The sequence below is a fragment of the Pelmatolapia mariae genome, linkage group LG1 (assembly GCF_036321145.2).
Source record: "Pelmatolapia mariae isolate MD_Pm_ZW linkage group LG1, Pm_UMD_F_2, whole genome shotgun sequence".
NCBI lineage: Eukaryota > Metazoa > Chordata > Actinopteri > Cichliformes > Cichlidae > Pelmatolapia > Pelmatolapia mariae.
Window position 1 is genome coordinate 27,910,105 of NC_086227.1, and position 19,735 is coordinate 27,929,839.

The 19,735-nt window shown below is 38.2% G+C and overlaps 2 protein-coding genes across 2 annotated transcripts; both read left to right on the forward strand.

Moving 5' to 3' along the window:
* The first annotated feature begins 5,458 nt into the window (after positions 1–5,458).
* On the forward strand, positions 5,459–11,761 carry LOC134630433 (uncharacterized). Its single transcript, XM_063477711.1, has 10 exons — positions 5,459–5,574; positions 5,664–5,728; positions 5,812–5,932; positions 6,790–6,938; positions 7,042–7,184; positions 7,269–7,431; positions 8,119–8,212; positions 8,329–8,407; positions 9,021–9,094; positions 9,186–11,761. Exons 1-10 carry the CDS (start codon positions 5,561–5,563, stop codon positions 10,204–10,206), a joined length of 1,923 nt encoding a protein of 640 aa, XP_063333781.1. The 5' UTR covers positions 5,459–5,560; the 3' UTR covers positions 10,207–11,761.
* Positions 11,762–12,212: 451 nt separating this feature from the next.
* On the forward strand, positions 12,213–19,017 carry irf1a (interferon regulatory factor 1a). The gene is made up of 7 exons (XM_063462965.1): positions 12,213–12,347; positions 12,531–12,630; positions 16,857–17,036; positions 17,121–17,294; positions 17,386–17,438; positions 17,675–17,765; positions 18,384–19,017. Exons 1-7 carry the CDS (start codon positions 12,258–12,260, stop codon positions 18,500–18,502), a joined length of 807 nt encoding a protein of 268 aa, XP_063319035.1. The 5' UTR covers positions 12,213–12,257; the 3' UTR covers positions 18,503–19,017.
* Positions 19,018–19,735: the final 718 nt, after the last annotated feature.

The window sequence follows — 19,735 nt, forward strand, 5'->3', positions numbered from 1 at the left end:
AGGTCCATGTCTGGTGTCACTGTATTCAGTTTTCCGCCATCCCTGTTTCGTCATGTTAATTAGGTTCAGCCGTGTCTCCCTCCTGTTTGCCATTCCTTGTTTCCCTCCGTGTATTTAAAAGTGTGTGTTTGCCTTTGCTCGTTGTCGGTCCGTCTGCGTTTCTCTGCTCATCATCCCGTGTTTCTCCCTGCATGTTATGATTTCAGGTTTGTTCTCTAGTTTTCCCAGTTCAGCTTAGTTCTGTCCTCGCCATCCTAGCTTTTGCTTGTTTTCACCTCCTGATAATAAAGCTCACTCGCATCAAAGACAGCACCTGCATCTTGGGTCCTTCTCTTAACTCCATAGCTGCTTAATGAACAGTCCAAAGACATACAGTTTTAAATTTAAAATAACTGATTGTTATATATATATTGTCAGTGGCAAGACATTTTTAAACATTGAAAGAATACAGAAACAGTCAGAGTTTTGTTCAGAGAACTACGTGCGCACGGGTGAGTGATCGGGTGATACTCACACCGAGGCTTTGCAGTCAGCTTTATTTATACATCGCAACATTCCCTGTTTTTTCAGGCTTTAACAGACAATCTGGGCATGTATAGGACACAGTGTGTGTGTGTGTGTGTGTGAGTGTATTGTCTATCTCGAGGAAAACAGAAGCCAGTTGGGTCCTGTTTCCAAGGGTGTCTGCAAGATACTTTTACAGGAGTCAGCGATTACTGCAGGGCTCATGTGTATGTGTGTGAGAAGAAGCAAAGACAAAACATAAAGATATGTGAACACTATGTGCTTTTCAGGCCTTTCTTAACATAAGCATATGAGTAAATGAAACATTATAAGGAAAAACATCACAAAATCTCTTAACATTCCCTGCTGTTGTTCATATATATTTATGTACTTCAACTACTAGTTACTTGCAGAAGCATTTTCAACTAGAGTATCATTTTGTGAAAACGTACATGATCAGCTTTATTGGGTTTACACAGTTAGTGATTAAAAATCATCTTCTTCAACTTGTACCTCTTCTTGAGCTTGTTCATTTTGAGATAATGCAACATAAGCTTGCAATCTTACAGTAAACATTTTGCTTATCATACTCCGAATACAAGGCAGTACACATGTGGAAAATAAGCAAAGTAGCATAAGGAGCATTCCAACGAATGTTAGTCCTTTAGTGAGCAATGACTTCCACGACCCGCTAAACAGCCATGTGAGCCAGTCCTCGGTGTTGTGTGTGTAATCTTGCTGCTGTACTCGTCTGAGCTGACGTAGCGTGTTCAGTGCGTCAGACAAGTTGGTGGAATGCACATTATCAGGTGTTTTGCATTAAGAGGCATGTGCGAACAGATGTAATAGTTTCTGTCTCTTGTGGAGTTGTACACATAACGGTACCAGGCATTGTTCATCCATGGGTGGTTGTGATCTTGTGTCATGTCGTCTGGATGTATTGTGTCATGTGTCAATCTTGTCCTTCTTCTTCTGAAATCAGTGACAGCAGTCCCAACAGAATTGTGACACTGGCCACCAGAACGAGTAGGGTCTTCATGATGACCGAACACACCTGGTCCTGTGAGTGAGTAGACTAGGGGCGAGAAGAACAAGGGCGGGATTTACCCAAACAGCCCTCTCTCCACCTCCCAGATCACTAACAGGCAGGGGTGCTGGCGTCTTAGTGTGGACTGTCGCTCACTTTTTTACAGTGGCTCTGATGAATCCAGGAGGGGCGTTCAGCAATTTTGCAGGCTGTTGGTGTGGCCAGGAGGACTTGGTAGGGTCCTTCCCACCTCGGGGAGCTCCACTTTTTCCTCTGGAGCACTTTTATCAGGATCCAATCTCCTGGTTTCAACCTGGAAGAGACTGGAAGAGAATCATCTGGCAGTTGATTGTTCAAAACTATTTCTTTGTTTTCTAACAGTTTTGTCATCCATTCTGCTAGTGTTGTTTCTCTTATGGATTTGTCTATCGGTTCACTTGTAATAGGTACTCTGCGGGTGATATGAGAAGTGATGTTTTATACTGAAGCCCAGTGCTTCAGAGACTTTTGATATTACTTCATTTACGAAGTGTGTAGCACAATAGACAATTCAATCAAGACCTTGAGCCATAAACAGACCTCACGCACAGACATTGTTTTCATAACCAGACAATTTTAGACCTTGTTCCTTAAATCTACATAAATATCCTCTGGGTGACATAAAACACATTTTAAGTAATCAATTGCTTCTCATAAAAATTATGTATTGGGATGTTTGTGTGCAGCATTTTGCATATCAGCATAAGCATTTGCGAGCAAAGCATTCTTCAGTGCACAAGCGTGTGTGTGTGCCATTTCTCCCTCTATCAACGAGTGCACATGTGTGCATGTGTGTGTTTCACTTCATTCTGAATCGGTGTATGTAGATGTGTGTGTGTTCATCACTTTCCTGTTCTGGTGTTCTGGGTAAACCACAGCCTGAAGCGTGCTCTGGGGTCCTGCCCTCCTCCTTTTCAGTCCGCTTGCCACCATTGCTGCTGTCCAAAGTTCAGTCTGTCCTGGTTCTGACCTCAATTGGGACAGTCCTTTTCTCCAGTGTCCATGCTCACCGCAGGTGAAAACTGCATCTTCTTCTGTGTTTTGTCCATTCGACCTCAGTTGCTCCTCCTGTCTCTGGCACGCCCTTTTTGCTGCCGTGTTGGTCCATCACTGTCCTGCACAGTGTTAATGCAGAATTGTTAAGGTCAGCATTCTTTTGCTCGGCCTTACTTGTCATTCGGCTTGGCAGGCGTCTCGTCTCAGCTCTGTCAGCTGAAGCTGTCTGGGAATTTTCCCCCGTGTAGTGAAACGGGCCTTGGTTTTAACGCTCTCCATCTCCGCTGCATAAGATCGCAGCCCTGTTGACATTTTCAGGAAATGTCAACAATATATATATATTTGCAATCACGCACAGTATACTTTTAGACTAGATCTTTACGGTCCTTTTTACTGACAGCTCAACACAACAGTTAATGTGTTATCCAAATTGCACCACACTACCAAAACACTTCTAGTTTAACTCAGGATCAACTCTTGGACAAGAACAGTACAAGACATATTTGGTCTTCAAGCAAGGAAATGTCACTGAGAATACAGTTAGTTTAAAAAAAAAGAAAAGAAAGAAAGAAAGGTAGCACAGGTAGCATCATAACATGTCTATTAATATGTTTTTTGGTTGTTGTTTTCTTTTTTCAATTAAAGATCCCATCAAAGCAAAATGTTACAATTTATTTTATGACAGTTGTGAATATATTGATTAAAAGTGTGCAAAAATGATGCAGTAGAGCAATACAACTGTACAACTGCAGATATCTTTTGTATATACCGTACATCTGAAGTTGAAAAGTGTTCCCCTTTAAATGTGATCACAAATTCTTCTCAACATTGCATCTGGTCTAATATATGAATCAGAAAAATAAAAATAAAACTTTTTTCTGTCTGATCCATCTTGACAAAGTTTAGCACCTACCATTACATCATCAAGTATTTTGTACTCTCGCACATCAGTGTCTAAACTCCAGGTGGTCCTGATCTAATCCCTATCAACACTGAGATACCGTCCCGCCAAGACGCGCCATCAGAGTCTAACCACTAAATACCTCTATTTAAATTCTGTACATCATGTTCATTTCATTTTAATGATTTCTCCTTATGTGCATATATATATATATATAGATATGTGTATATATATGTATATATATATGTGTGTGTGTGTGTGTGTGCGTGTGTGTGTGTGTGTGTGTGTAGAGAGAGAGAGAGAGAGAGGCAGCCCATCCAATCCAACACACATAATGTTATGTGTAATGATGACAAATAACTAAGGCAAAAAATATTCAACACAGGAAGAACGAGAGGTGCAAGCAAAAAAAGCATGGGATTTCATGACACCAGCTGAAATCTATCAGTAATTACAAAGCAATACTCCCACTTAGTACAAATTAAGTTTAGCTGGTTCAGTCCAAACATATAGTCTGTTAAAAGCTTTCTCATTACCACTGTCACACAAGAAGCATCATGGGTAAACATGATGAGTAAACATGGTGAGCGCTCTCACAACCTTCGCAACCCTATTATTGCAAAACAAACGTACATAGCATACAAACAATGGTTACAGAAGAATTTCTAAACTACTGAAGGTTCCAATGAACATTGTTGGGGCCATAATTCGGAAGTGGAAAGGACATCATTTCACCATAAAACAGTGCTCCCTGCAAGATTTCAGAGATCGAGTGAAACAAATTATCAAAAGATTTGTCAAAAAGCCAAAAGCCACTGGTGGAGAGCTACAGAAAGACCTGGAAGCAGGAGGTACAATGGTTTCAAAGAAAACTATAAGTAATGCACTCAACTGCCGTGGCCTGTGTGCACGTTCACCACACAAGACTATTGCTAAAGAAAAAGCATGTTAAAGAGTTTTTCAATTTTAAGGAACAACATTTAGATAAGCCTGTGAAATACACTCGTGTATAATCCGGCCCAATGAGACAAAAATTTTACTTTTTGGATCCCATACTACAAACATTGTTTGGAGGTCAAAAGGCACTGCATATCATGGTGTGAGGCTCTTCTTCAGAGCGTCACTGGCATTCTTGATATAACTGAAAGAAGGCTAAATAGAAAAATGTATGGAGACATTCTAGATAAAAATCTGCTGTCATGGACCAGGATGATGAAGATGAAATAAGGGGGGTCCTTTCAGCAATACATTGATCCCAAATACACAGCCAAGGAAACTCTGAGTGGGTTTCTGAAAAAGAAAATAAATCTGCTAGAATAGCCCAGCCAATCACCTGACCTGAATCCAACTTAAAATCAGTGGAAAGAAGCGAAGCTCAGAGTTCATCAAAGGGGCCCACAGAAGAGTGTTTGTGTGGAACAACGGGCCACACAAGACACCTCAAAGCTGTCATTACCAACAAAGTTGGTAATATTTTTGTTGAAGTATTAAATAGATTTCATTAAGCGTATTCAATACGGCTGTGTTAGATAATTCACGCCTCTGTGAGGCATAGGCCAACATGCAATTAGTCACTTTCACCTTTCAAAATAAATGCTCTCAATGTGCCAACAGCTGAGAAAAGACATGAGACATGAGTATAACCCACACAACACAGTACACAACACAGTACAGTGGGACATGTTAACGGGTGTCTGTGATGTGGTAGGAAAAAAATCGATGCTTGCTTTAAATGTTTGGTTTAAATCTTCATATGTACATTTTTTTTATTTGTTATTTTTATTTTTTGTTGGGGGTGTTTGTTTTAATTTCAACCCAATTTCTTACTCTACACATACACTGGGATTTCAGTAGCTGTTCTGAGTCGACTCCCCCCCACCCCGGCTACTGTTGTAGGCTTTATGCGCACGGTTCTGTCTTTCTAAAGAAATGTGAGTAGGACTGACTTCCCCTAATGTGGCGCAATATATCCTTCTATCGCTCCCATAACAGGAAGACTGTGAGACTCGGGCGTAAGCAGCGTTCGCGTACCCAGGATATAGACCGTAGCTGAGTATTTTCCATAGCAGAAAAATGCACTAAGTCGTCTTACAATGGATTCAAATAGGTAAATTGAATAACTTGAAGTTGTCTTTCTTACTGAATCCGTCATGTTTGTTGAAAGAAAAGATCTCCGTTTCCCTTTTTCTTTTCCAGACGAGTCTGCAACAGGATCTCTGTTATCTTCCTTCTTTTAGGGCACATCGTGACTGTTCCCTTTGGTATGTAGCTCACAGTAAACGAATTAATTGTTCTATATGTGAATTCTTAAGGAGCCACAATTTATAATTTATGTTTCGAGCAGGAAACAATCAGACAACTGACTTCAGTCTTGACTGTACCAACGACTTTGATGAGCTGATGTTGTGTCAGCTGGAGCTACAAAACTGCACTGAGTACAGTTTGACTCTCCAGAGTGTAGACGGGTATGACTGAGATGTTTTTGTTTGTTTTTTAGTCTAATTTTAATATTAAACTGATCGCCTATGACATTTAAACCAGCTGCGTCACTTTGAGTGGATCCTGCTTTTGTTAATAGCTCTGAACTGTCGACTTAGTGTGCGGAGCAGGGACTGTAACAGCGGGTTCTTTCGGCGGGTTTGTACTTGCTTAGGCTCATTAAGTGGATGCATATTTGGACTGATATGCGGGGGTATTGTTGTTGGCTGTTTGTTGTGTCCCTGCTTGTTTTAGGGGTGCGACTGATCCTCACAGAAATGATCTGAACAAACTGAAAGTGGAGCATGTTATAATGCTGAAGTAAAGTAAATAAAAGTAAATAAAATGATGAATATTAACATTCACGTGAAGAACATATATATTGTACTTCTTGTTAGTGGATTTTGAAGTTTGTATTTGTACACTTCCTTTGGCCGCTCCCTTATTGACATGGGGTCTCCGCAGCAATGTTTGATATTGGAGCTTTTGTTTTGTTTTGTTTTTCTCGAGATTCATAAGGGGTTGTCTCCTCCCGGAATAAAACAGCACGTTTTTTTGTTTATTAGGCGAAGGTGTAAACCACCACACTATGGAGCCTAACTCTTCCATTTCAACTCCTCTTTTATCTAGTGATCATCTTGGGATTTCAGGGGGAATGCTTTCATTTTCCAGCCATGATTTTGTGAGACTCAAACACTAACTTTTGTAAGCTAGAGCAAATAAAAATGTGGGATGGAGGCATTGGGTGAAAATGCTGTACATAAAAATGTAATATTAGCTTAATCAGCATAAGATGTCATAAATATTGTTTGTTTTAAACATTTTGTATTATTATTTCCCGCAGTCAGAAGAATTGCACTTTACAACAGTGTGGCACTGGACAATGTTGTTGCTCCTTTTCACTGATACTCGTGCTTGGAGAAACTCACACAGCATCTATCTGGAAAGATGGCAACGTCACGGAGTCAAAAGTTTTCAGTGTCACAGAGAGCAGTACGTTGACTTCTTTTAAATTACAGCCCATAACTCTGTATCTGCCAGAAAGACCGGGCGAACAAACATTCACTTTAATGCTCTTGTTTCTGTTTCTGTACAGTAAAACCAAAAACTCCAGCAATCAAATCAGTCAATGAATCTGACGGGAATTTTGAAGTCATGTGGACGTCAGAAATGGAGGGATTTATAAACAATGAAATGACTGCTGTGGTGACTTACTATAAAAAAGGAGACACAGAAAAGGTAGGAACAATGCCACAGTAACTATTTGTTCTGGAGATGTAAACATGGGCAACTGTCAAACTCATTTTTGTTCCTCCATACTAGACATCTGGACGTTTCAAACCAGCCACAGTCAATGGACTAAATTACTATGTAATAAAAGGTCAAGACCTGGATCCCAGTTCAGCATATGTGGTCAGCGTGAAAAGCTTCTTAAGTCTGAGTGGCAAGTTCAGTGACAGTAGCGAAGAGTGGGAATTTAAAACTGGTAAGTATTGTCTTTATTCAGTTGTAAGACATCAAATTCTATATTTCTTAACTGTGTTAAGAGACACTAATTATATTTCTATTACACATTCAGCTGAAAAATAATATGAGTTTTAATATTAACTCTCAAACTAACTTTCATGGAAGCCGCCGTCTCCAGAGAAAAGTGGAGATGAGCAGCTTAGATTGTAACATTAAAGCTGAACTACAATGTCCTGTATTCAAATATAAAAGATCCTTGAATATCTCAAAAGCAAAGCGATGCATACTTTGCTGTGAAGGTTCAGTTTGTTCATTTGAATTTTTCTCCAAAACAACAGAATTACTATGATGTCATGTCCTTCTATTTACGTTCCAGAGAGTGCACTCACATTTGTTATTTGCATTAGTGTTAATATGTACTTTCTCCAAACACTTTGAATAATTTGGTTATTGCGTTAAACTTCCTGATTCACGTCACAATACAAATTGAACCTGTTCTTCATTATCATAATCATCCTCTCCCCTGTTTTCATTTTTGCTTGAATTGTTGGTCACAAAGGTTTTCTTTATGCTTTTGGAAATAACAAAAAAAATACAAAAGCTGATTCATACTTTTGTCTGTATACAGTAGTGTTTGCTCATAGTTGTGTATTTTCTGTACAAATAGACAAAGCATTAAACTTTTTTCAAACGGGTACCTTCACAGCTGGCTCCCCACACTACCTGCTCGTGGTTATCATCATCTGCCTCAGTATTGCTGCCGTCATCTTAAGCGCTGTTATGTATGGCTCTTATGTCAAGTGAGTTGTGCATATAAAAAGTTTGTTTTTTGTGCCAGTTTCTGCCAGTGCACATTTCTCCTAAATACTAGAACTTCTTTATTTTTTGTTGATTTTTATTTAACATTTCCTTTTAGGTGTAAAATAAACTGGTGGGATGTAATTACCAAACCTCCAAATCCAAGCTTTCTTAATATCTATCCAAGCAAGGAACAGGTGAGACATATTTCACACTAGTTAAAAGCTTCTGAATTCAAATGTTACACTTGTGTATTTTGTTAGTAATAATTGTGGAAAATGTCTATGATTTTTTTTCATTACTTTTTCATTAGTAGCAATTCATTGGATTTATGCTCTGTCCTTAAATAGCAGTTTGATTGGGACTGTTATACTCAGAAAAACAGTGTTATTTCCATCTGCGGTCATTTATATTCTTAGTATGGCTCTCTTCGCTGACTTCCTCACCCTTTCGTGTGTTTCATGAGCACAGATCAAACATGAATACATGGGCTGGAGGAGGTTTGCTCAATGGTAGGCAGGTTAAAACAACTTAATTAGTTCACTGAGTATAACATTTAGTGACGGCGCCCTGCACCTTATATCGGATAGTACTTCTCACACAATCTGCCAGGATTACAGCTGAGCTTGAATTTATGACCTGCCTAAAGTGACTGTTTGTTTTTGTTGTCTGTGACGTTCCTGGATTCCAATGCCCATCACAAACAAGAGGGATTCCTAAAAGGCACTTTCAGAAACATACCAAAGCTTGTTCTGAAAGATTTTCCTCCTTTAACTGAAATGTTTAAGACTGTTCATCCCTTTTGTTTAGGTCTTAAAACCTGAGCCATCCATCACCTCCACTATCTGCGTTGAGCCCCTTATACCAGATGACAGTAAACTGGGGTCAGTATTGGCTCTATTGATGCATCATCATTATAAGATATTTTCTTGAGGATTTATATCTGGCAGTTTCAGTAATTGTTTCTCTATTCAGGTCAAAGATGTCACTGACAGACACAAGCAGTGGAAGCCTTCAGCAAACCAGTGGGATCAGCACGGGCTCCTCCGATCTCAGTTATGCGAATGCCGAACCCCCTGAGACTATGAACGAAGAGCCTCCTATCACTAAAGCTGTTCATGATGTGCTTTCTAAACTTTTCCTGAATATTAGCCCCATATCACCAGTGACCACCAGTCCCCTTACACAATTCATGAATATGCAAAAAAGCGATTTATGCTCAGCTCCCTACAGTCCGTGTAGTGTCCAAGCTAATGACACCAGTTCAGGATCATCTATATTTGAAAATAAAACCTATTCCCTCCTAATTCCCGTCTCTGAACATCAGGCCATGACGGGCGACTTGGAGGCACAGGAGAAGGCTGAAATGCTTTGTGTCCCTGATTACCATCCCAGTAAGAGCGACATGGAAATGTGTCCTCATCAGCTGCTACCATCTTGTCAAGTTCCTGCTCAGCAAGATTCTGGTTCATTTCTAAGGCAACCAGACATGCCATATCAATCCTACAAAGCAGATTCTGGGACATTTTCGTATGAAGAAGACACCAGCTTGTCCTCTGTCTCTAGTGGGACTAACGCATCTGATTCTTGTGAATTTTCATCCAGAGCTGAGGCAGAGTTTGAGAGCTCTGATGAGGTCATCAGTGGTAAACCAAAGATAGGTGAAGAGGTCACAATTTGTGATGAAAATCCCTGTTATGGCTGTGTGCCTAAAGGGTCAAACAGCTTTCTTGCAGTGGATGATGACTACCAGGCACTTCCAAGTCTGGAGAAGCAGCCTGATATTTTGCTTGTAGAGCAAGGAAATGGTGAGTACGAAAAACTTTTGTGTAAGGAGGAATTATTCAAAAAGACTCCTCAAAGCATCTTAAGTGAAGTCTTTCCAAGTTTCATCCACAATGTCCAGGGCGGGCAGCTCCAAATACCTTTTCCCCACTTAATGTCTGTTGACCACTCTGTGCCAATAATTACAGATGCTGGCTATCAAGCTGTGTAGCACTGTGAGTGTGACCTATGTTTCATTCTTGAACTTGGAAACAGTTTTTAAATGATCGTAACTCAAGAGCTAATTAGTGTCTGCTTTTTGCATTTCATGGGATCTTTACACTATAAGTCCTGCTTTTACATATAAATGTATACATTTTTCAATATAGAGCATCCACAGGTATTCATTCTGAGAACATTTCAACTGTAAATACTTTCCTTCTGCAGTTTTTGATTACACAGTTGGTTTTAATGTGAAGCATCCATAAAATTTCCACATAAAATGACTGATATCAGATATCAACCAGTATGCGCCTGTAGCCTTAATATTTTCAGTATTTGTTTTCTACAAATGGATAGGCAAAACAGCTCCTATCACATCATTTATCTACATTCCACATCTGATATTGAACAAAGTGAATTTTCTTTCTTCTTTTTGTTTGGTTTGGTTTTTGTTGCCGTTTGTTTTTAAATGTCATTCTGCGTTTCTTTTTGAAAACAGATTCCTTAAATGCATAAAGGCTGAGATGACTAAGCTGTATCAAATCTGTCTAAAATGTAAACTCAGTAATCCTCTTGACCCATTTTAGAGGTTTCATTTAAATCTCAGTTTAAAAGAATAGAAAAGATAGACAATTTGCCCATTAAGTCTAAACCTTTTAAGTAGGAATTACATTGGAAATGGCTGCACTCTCTGACTAAAACAAGCCACAACACTTATCTGCCCTTCAGGGCTGCTGTTCAGAGTTATGAAATTACTTCCTCATTGCTCTTCTTTGGAACCGTCGATCCGTTTCCACAGAAGCACACGTCATCGCCTTCAGCATGTTGTAGTTGTCAAAATAAAAACATAGTTACTTTTTAATATATGCAACTGAAAGAAACAACTTTATTCTGTATTTGGGTGATGTGAATGTTAATATTATAATTTTACGTTGTATAAAACAGTTCAAATAAATGTGAATACTTCTGAGTTGTGTTTCCTTCAACGAGACAAACAGGTTTGAATGATCCACAACAAGCTTTGTCCGCTGGGTGCTTTGGTACACCAATGAAATTTGGTAATGCATTTTTGAGATTATATCTTATACATAATTGAATTGACCATAATGCAAAATACAATTGAAAAGTATATACCTTAAGTTGGATACATATTTGTATTTTGGATCCCCATGTAGTAAATATGTGTACTTAAACATGACAGTGGACTAATGTAAACTAGTGTTTATGTGCTACTTAAAATAAAGACATCAAGCATTTATGGTGAGTCATAGTCGCTATATTCTATGCTACATAGTGCATATGTGTGTGTTCTGTATTCTGCTGCTTCTGTGTGTATGTATATGTGTGTGGCTGTGCTCAGTATTAGTGGTGGGCGCATAGGTTTAAAAGAAATGTTCATGCTTAACTGAACTGTACTGAACATGTACACTAAAAAGTCGAGGCCCTGTTGCAACATGTAAAGGAACGTCACCATTAGTACACCATTGCTTGTGCCTCCACCTTGTGGTCTTAACATGAATAGATTCTATATAGCAACTGTGCTGTGACTTAATAAAGCCAAAATAAAAAATATACTGACACTGACTTTCTGCAGCAGCTGACATATACAAAAATTCACATATCATGCAAACATAATATATATTTTCCTTTTCCCCCATGTTTATAAAAGTTATTTTAAATTAACTTTAAACAACTGGTTAGTAAACCAGCTTTTCTGTCTATATTCAACTATTGGAAAAGGATTAAAAAACCTGTACAAGCAGCTTTACAACTCCCCTCCCACCTATAACCGCACTATTCCAATTCAACTCCACTCGAAGCAAACAACATGCAGTATACAATATTTTCTGTAACAGGAAGAGCCTCTGTGGTAGACTATTGGAGGAGGAGCGGGATCGTGTTAACTGTGAGTCTTTTGATTGGAAGAACCAGCCAGGTAGGAAGGGTGTCCCAGCATAACCTCTGATTTAATCTGAGCTCCTCAGAAATTTTCTGTTATTGCTGAAACTCCTGCTTTTGTACTGACCACCTTTTCCACTCACCTGAAGCACAGACTGGAGCATGCAACAACAAGGCCGGCTCAGGCTGAGGCCGTGGCTGGAGGAACAGATTCAGTCTGGGAGGTATCCAGGAGTCAGCTGGCTGGACCAGGTAGATCACCTTCTTCTTACCACCATATCTACATACACCTACACACATATACAAATACAACTGGGGTTTAAAAAGTTTCCTATAGTTAAAATCACAGTAGGTAAACATAATAAGGCATTTATTCTTAAATAATCCTGGGAATAATACAACAAATCACAGTTTATTTTCTTTTTCATTCAACAGTCAGCACGAATCTTCCAGATCCCATGGAAACATGCCGCTCGCCATGGTTGGAGTATTGAGCGAGATGCTACCCTTTTCAGGAGCTGGGCCATGCATACAGGTAATAGCAAAACACTGACACTACGTGATTTGTTTCATCTGATTGTTTCTCGGCTCAATTCAGACTGTTTTATTATCCATCTGTTGTGCTGATCGCTCTTACTGATCAGAACAAAGTTCTTATGCTACATTTTTTCACTGCACGCTCGTGTTTCGATACAGAGCAACAAGAACTACAAACAGAAACCACAGGAACATCCCACAAATAACTACCAAAATCAATCCCTGGGGCAGAATCTCACCACTTTATTCATATCAGCGTTGAACTATAAAGATATCTATTTGTTTTTACAGTAAATAGTAATAAAAATGATCATACATATGTCATGAAAGATTATCTTGGTAGGGGTCTATTGTGTCCTGGTATATTGATAGTTTAAGAGGTGAGCCCTGTCTTCATAACTTCCCTGGTACAAGTCTGGTCAGGGATTGGTTAGCGAGCTGATATGCTCCCCTAAAAATATACATCTAACAAAAAGATCAGGATTGATTACTTTATTCGCAAAAACAAAAACAATAAAGTCATGGGAATGTTCAACATGGAATGTATTTTTTTAGGGTTACATACTTTAGAGAACAGATACAAAGTTTCTAAATGCTACTTAAAGGTACATACAAATATGTTTTCCCTGTTGTTGTTGGGGTTTTTGCCAAACGGAATATGAACATTTTGCATTGCAATCATTGTTTTAACGACCCTGATGAGATTTGCCTATAGACCGGTTTCTTCTGTTCTAGAAGTGTTTCCAGTGAAGAGCTCCACGGTTGTGTTGCTCAGTCTTTCTAGATCTACCACATTCCTGTTTACTTTCCAGCTAAGTGATGAGAGCTTTACGGCAACTTCAAATAAAACAAGCCTTATCCGATCAAACATAGACATGGTCTCTTTAAGAGTAAATAGTTGGCACTACAAGCTGTTGCAATGACTTTAGGGATGTCAATTCAGTTCATGTAAGTCCCTTCTGTCACTCTCCAGTTCCAAACTGAAGCATTCTAATACATGTTGTCTCCCCAGATCATTTAACTGACATCTTCTCATGAGTAATCTGATAACCTTCTTCTAGTAATTTAATACATAACACTGAGTAATTTTCCTCACTCCTTTTAGTGGATCACACAGTTTTCACAATTCACAGAATATAAAACATATATTTTTCATAGTCTTCTATCCCCACATTATTGTTTTGGTCAATGCACATAGAAGCACAAGTGCATGTGCGCATGTGTTAAACATGTTTCCCGTCTTGGGAAAGTTGTGATTTATGACTGCATCTGCATCATGGGAAAGCTCCAGTTCACTTGCTGTGAATGCTCAAAGCGATCGAATTGCTGTCAAAGTACAACATTAAGGCTTAAAAAAAAAACAAGCTCTAAAAAAGAGACAAAACATATTCATGAACTGTCTGTGTAAAAACACAGTGTGAAATAAATACTAAATTGATTTGAACACAAACCATAAAAAGCTACCTGGAGTTAATGTCTTAAATAAAAAAAGGTCTTTGACATGAGACTTGTGGAAACCTTGATGAATGGGAGGTTTCAGTGGCTGCTGCCTGTGCCCCTTTAATTCCTGTTAGCCCTTGTCTGCTGTAAGTGATCCATAGTGGATCTTAAAGCTCCGGTGATTTTATTACTTTAACAGTTCTTTTCAGAAGGCTGGCTGAGAGCCAAGTTAAACTGTTGTGCTAAATTTGAGAAAGGCGACCATAGACTGGATGAAGTCACCTGACAGCCAGCAGGGTTAATGATGAATGATGTTAACGATTCACCATTAAGCCCGGTCTGGCACCAGGTGATGGAGAATGTTGGTAACACTTTATGATATGGCCCACGATTAAGGGTTTAGTTCTTTTGTAATTAAATGGAATTTCGAATGCTTAAACATGGGTACACTAGAATACAGAGGTAACAGATCAAGGTTTTACAAACAAAGAAACAATTTTACTGTGAGTACATTTAAGTACTGCATAAGTATCTTAATTATTTTGTAAGTTGTTAGTGATTTAGAGAGGAAAAAATGTATTTCCCCCCATCTTACACTGTAAGAACACTAAGCTTTTTGGGAGTGTCTTGCCTATCTTGCCTAACTTAAAGTTATTTTACAAAAAAGGAGATTTAAATGCTTGTAAGGGATAACAGTCCTTTTCACATTTCTATTGGTAAAATAAAGAAACATTTGAAAAACAGACCATCCATGCACATCAGCACAATGAATATTAAATAAAAATGTAGCAAAAATAAAGATGTAAAAATCTTCTTTTTCTAAGACTATCTTTAAGTATTTGTAGGTAAATATAATTAAATTGTAATCTTAAATAAAATACATTGAAATTCCAATCCAAACAGGGGACTTACGCCCTTAGTGGCATGTTGTGGTACAAACATGTGTTAAATGTGTGTAATAACACAATTTGGCAAAGCAGAACTAGGGAACAAGTCAAACATTATGCATACACTAGTTCTGATTTGATTACTTGTTGTTTTTTATTGACAGTTGGGCTAGTGTCATTACAAAGAGTTGAAACCAAAGGCTATGATTTTCAAACTAATCAGTCAACCACTAACTAGTCTCTGAAGATTACCATGTGGTCCTTTCCTTGGTACTACTTTAAGGCTTCAGGAATTTTGCAGTGCTTACGTTGATATGTGCTTTGTATTACTTCTTGTTCCCTTTATTCACTTTAATGAGAGGAAACCAAAAAGGGCATAGTGACATAGGTACATTGGTCAAACTACATTAGAATTTCCCTTTAAAAACCTTGTTTTGCTGGCCGCAGCTGTGTTTTTCTTCCCCATTTTTACTATACAAAAAGTACTTTATTCAGCAATCACATAAATAGAGATTGTTACAGTACACATAAAGTCTATCTATGTACTGAACAGGTTCAGGCAGAAGCAATGCTTTTATATGGTTGGCTTACATTTGTTTCAGTATAGCTAACCTACCCTAGAAAAGGAAAAGAAAACAAATACAAAATAATTCACTCATAACACTAAAAAATATCTTCGTAAATCATTCTTTTGAAACCCAAAAATGAATTGCAGGATTAGTTCACATTTATGTCAGGATTAGTTCACATTTTTACCCCAACAAGAAAAATATAATTTTTATTATCTAATTTCTAGCTTTTTGTACAGTGAAAATATAAATACCTCTCAAATCTTAGACTAAAAAATAATTGTACACAGTCTGAGATGGACTTTGATTTTGTTTTGAACCTAATACGCAACTTTTTAAAGAACCAAATCGTGAAAGCCCATGCTGTGAGATTTTAGAAACAGTGGATTGGTGGGACCATAGTAACTTGGCTTGTTAATAATTAGTATCTAAAGGTATATTTAAAGGTTGATCCCCACAGTTCCACACAATAAAAAAAAAATGTTTGAGCATAATGGAGCAATTACCTATATCGGTTATTGCAGGGCCTTATAGTTTACATCCACTGTTTTATACAAAATTGGCAGCATTTTTTTTCTTTATTGCAGTCAGTGTGTTATTTCCATGTTCTTTTGTGTTCAATCAGAAACCAAGAAACTGCTACATGTACTACAATTTCTGTATCATTTTCCTTGTACTTCCTGTTGATTTACAAAATTTAATAAATTGAGTTTCCCTAATTATAAGACACATCTGACTATATTTTAAGGACTTCACACACTCCAAATTGTGATATTACTGTTAAGTATGTTAATAGGTGCAGCCACACCTTTAACCTTATTTAACAGTATAAAGAGTTTGGCTGCAGCTGCCTTCCATTGTTTTCTGGACTATTTTTCAGCCTCTATAATTATGCACACCCATGAGTATGATTATCTCTAGTAAATCACAAGGAAGCTGTACCCTAAAGCGTATTCTGTTTTGTTGTCACTCTAACTGGGACCATGATTTTCAAAACAAATATTATGCTGTAACAAAGAAGCTGTGACACTTATAACTGAGGCCATCCATAGCCTAGTTAGAAGGATGTTTACTGAAGTCACTCGTGAAATGAGTAGGATCAGTTGCTTATTGACTTCTTTTCGATTTGGCTACTTGCAACCGGATGAGTTGCCCCCTGTTGGCCATTAGAAATATTGCAGGTTTAGGAGACGTGCTTTTGCTGTGTGCAGCTTTTAAATAAAGTCTGTGGTTAAAACTATGCACACCGCAGACTTCCCTAGCTACGCACACCTGACCACAGTCTTTTTCTGACTTTATCATTAACCTTTCTGTATATGCTTCTTTAGGACGGTACCATCCAGGCAAAGATAAGCCAGATCCAAAGACATGGAAAGCAAATTTCCGCTGTGCCTTGAATTCTCTGCCTGACATCTGTGAGCTGCGAGAGCACAGCAAAAAGAGAGGCAGTAATGCCTACAGAGTCTACAGGATGCTGCCCAGCTCACAAACACAGAAACGCAGAAGAGGTAAGAAACAGACTTAAAGTGTATTTTCCAACTTTACCTGCAAACACTGGCCTCATGTTTCAGTCCTACTCTCTCTCCTCTCAGGGCTGCGGTTATTCGACCGACCCAGAGAAAGACAGACCAGTTTAGGTGAATGCACATCTAATGGCATGCACAACACACAAATTTGGCAACCCACAACAACAAGGCCCATTACAGACATACCACAGAAGGTGGAAGCTGTTGCAGAGAACACATTTACCAGCATTCAAAGACAGGGTGAGATGCTTTGTCTTTAAAGTGCTCTGTTGGTGTTTTGGATGTAAGAGACACTTTGAAAAGATTGATGATGGTTCTTGTTGGTATGCAGGGATGTGGGACGCCAAACCAGTGGACCAGGAACAGAGTGAGGCCGTCTTTAAGGTACCATATCTTAAATATGCTAACTAATCAAACGCAAACCAACAGTCTTGGTTTTCTGGCAAAAACATGCGGTTTTTCCTTAGGAAACGAAAAATAATTGCTATGTAATTGAACTACATCATATTTGACTTAACCGAGGTCAGTTTCCTGGGAATTTCTTTTTGCTGCAGTTTTGATTCTGTATGTGCTGCTCTGCATATCTGTTTGACTAACTTTCAGTGTTTTGTTTCCTGCAGCTGATGGATCACTTAAACAACACTGAGCTCTGGAACCAGACCGGGGAGCAGAGAGGATGGAGAACACACAATCTCTGGAACCACTGGCACTGTATGACGCTTATTTTATTTCTGCAAAGTATTATTAGTCATTAGTTAAATGAAATCTTAAATATGAAAAAACATAACCCTTCTACTTCACAGTACTAAACTGCAGTACAGCATTTTACTGTATGTGGAGTTAATGTAAACATTTCCAATTATATTCAGTTTTATTCATATAGCGCCAAATCACAGCAACAGTTAAGGTGCTTTGTATTGTAAGGTAAAGACCCTAGAATAATACAGAGAAGACAGAGAAATGCACTGTGGAAGAGAGCCAGAGATTGATAATAACTAATGATTAAATTAAATTACATCCTGAAATGTTTTAATTTAACTCGGACAGAGTAAATGTAAACATGAACAGGAAGTGTGTTGTACTATATATTTTTGTATAAGTATGGATTTTGGGGTGAGTAACACTGAGGGAAAGACTATGAGAATAACAAACAAACAAACACAGCTCTATTAGGTAGATGAGCGTTAAGCCTGACAGATCAAATTCAATATATTATGTGTACATGTAACAATCTGTAAAAGTGTGACAAAATTAAATGCATTAAAGGTGTGATAACAGCCATGATTGTTGCCATGACTGTGTGTTTATGTGCTGTTTTATGCTTCTCAGGTCCTGGTGATGATAACCCATATCCTCTGCACACAGAGAACTGCAGTGATCTATTTGGTCCAAACTACATCAAGGAACTTTCCGACTGGTCCACACATCAGCAACCACTGATGCCATAGCTGTGCACCCAAGAACTCCATCTACCTTCTCTTTGTGTTTACCAGATATCTGATCAAAGGTTCATTTTCTTTGAAGCTTTCTTGCTAACCTTCATCCGTTTCCCTCTTATTGTCTTTCTGATAAGCTAATTGCAGGAAATAGGAGAAATGCGAGAGGGCAGGAAACATTGCTCTGTCATCCTCTCTGCTGAGCATGCTGGGATGAAGATCCAGTTCCAAGCCAAGCTTTACCTCTGTCAACATTACTTATGTTTAGATTTAGTGCCTAACACTCACAGAAATGACACCAAGCTCGCAGATCTCATTTCATCGCAGTGCAGGATCAGTTTCTGTTCGCCCGTTTCAGTGAGCTTGACTGGATGTTTAGCCAGTAAATGAAGTGCAGAACAAAGAATAACAATTTGTAGGTTTGTGTTTGTGAGTGGAGTTCAAATCTCACTTTACCTTCATTCACCGAAAGCTGACCCAATCTACAATACGGTGTATTCTATATCCTTGTCCATTTGTAATATGTGTGCGACTTTTACATTTGTAAATAAATTTTACTACCTTTTGAAAAAAAAAAATTCCAACATGAAATACAAGTTTGTTTGTTTTTTGTATCTTTTTTAAGGCTATAGATTGTTCAGTGTGTTTAGTGAATAATACCCATGTTGTTTTTTGTGTATATTATTTGTTTATATATTACATTATATATATAAATAAACCTGCTTTTACAAAATACACAAATTACACAAGGGCATGAACTTGTCAGGATTCTTGACATCCTGTGTGTATATAAAAATGAATGCAAAAATACTGAATTTTAGTGTGTGATTAAAAAGCTGCCAAGTTTCTACTTTTTGATTTAGTTTTTTTTTTCCACATTTATTGCACGTTGTTTACATCCTGAAATATGTGTGGAGTATGATAACTCATTATGATTGACAAGCATCCAAAACCCAATCCTGTGATGAATAACAAGGAGCAGATGTTACATTTCTATTTTTTTTTAAACATCTGCTTCACCCCATTCCTTGTTGTGTTAGGAGATATGAAACCATGTAACCAATGAATACAGCTTGAATCTTCTGATCTTATCTCTTTAAGTTGTAATCTTGAGCACAGCTTTTAAAGTTGTAGCTTTAAATCTTGATTAAGGCTTTAAATCTTTAATCTTGAGCACAGTTTTACATGTGGGAATTATTAAAGCCAATATTCCATTTGTAAGAAAACGGGAGCTACTATGCATTA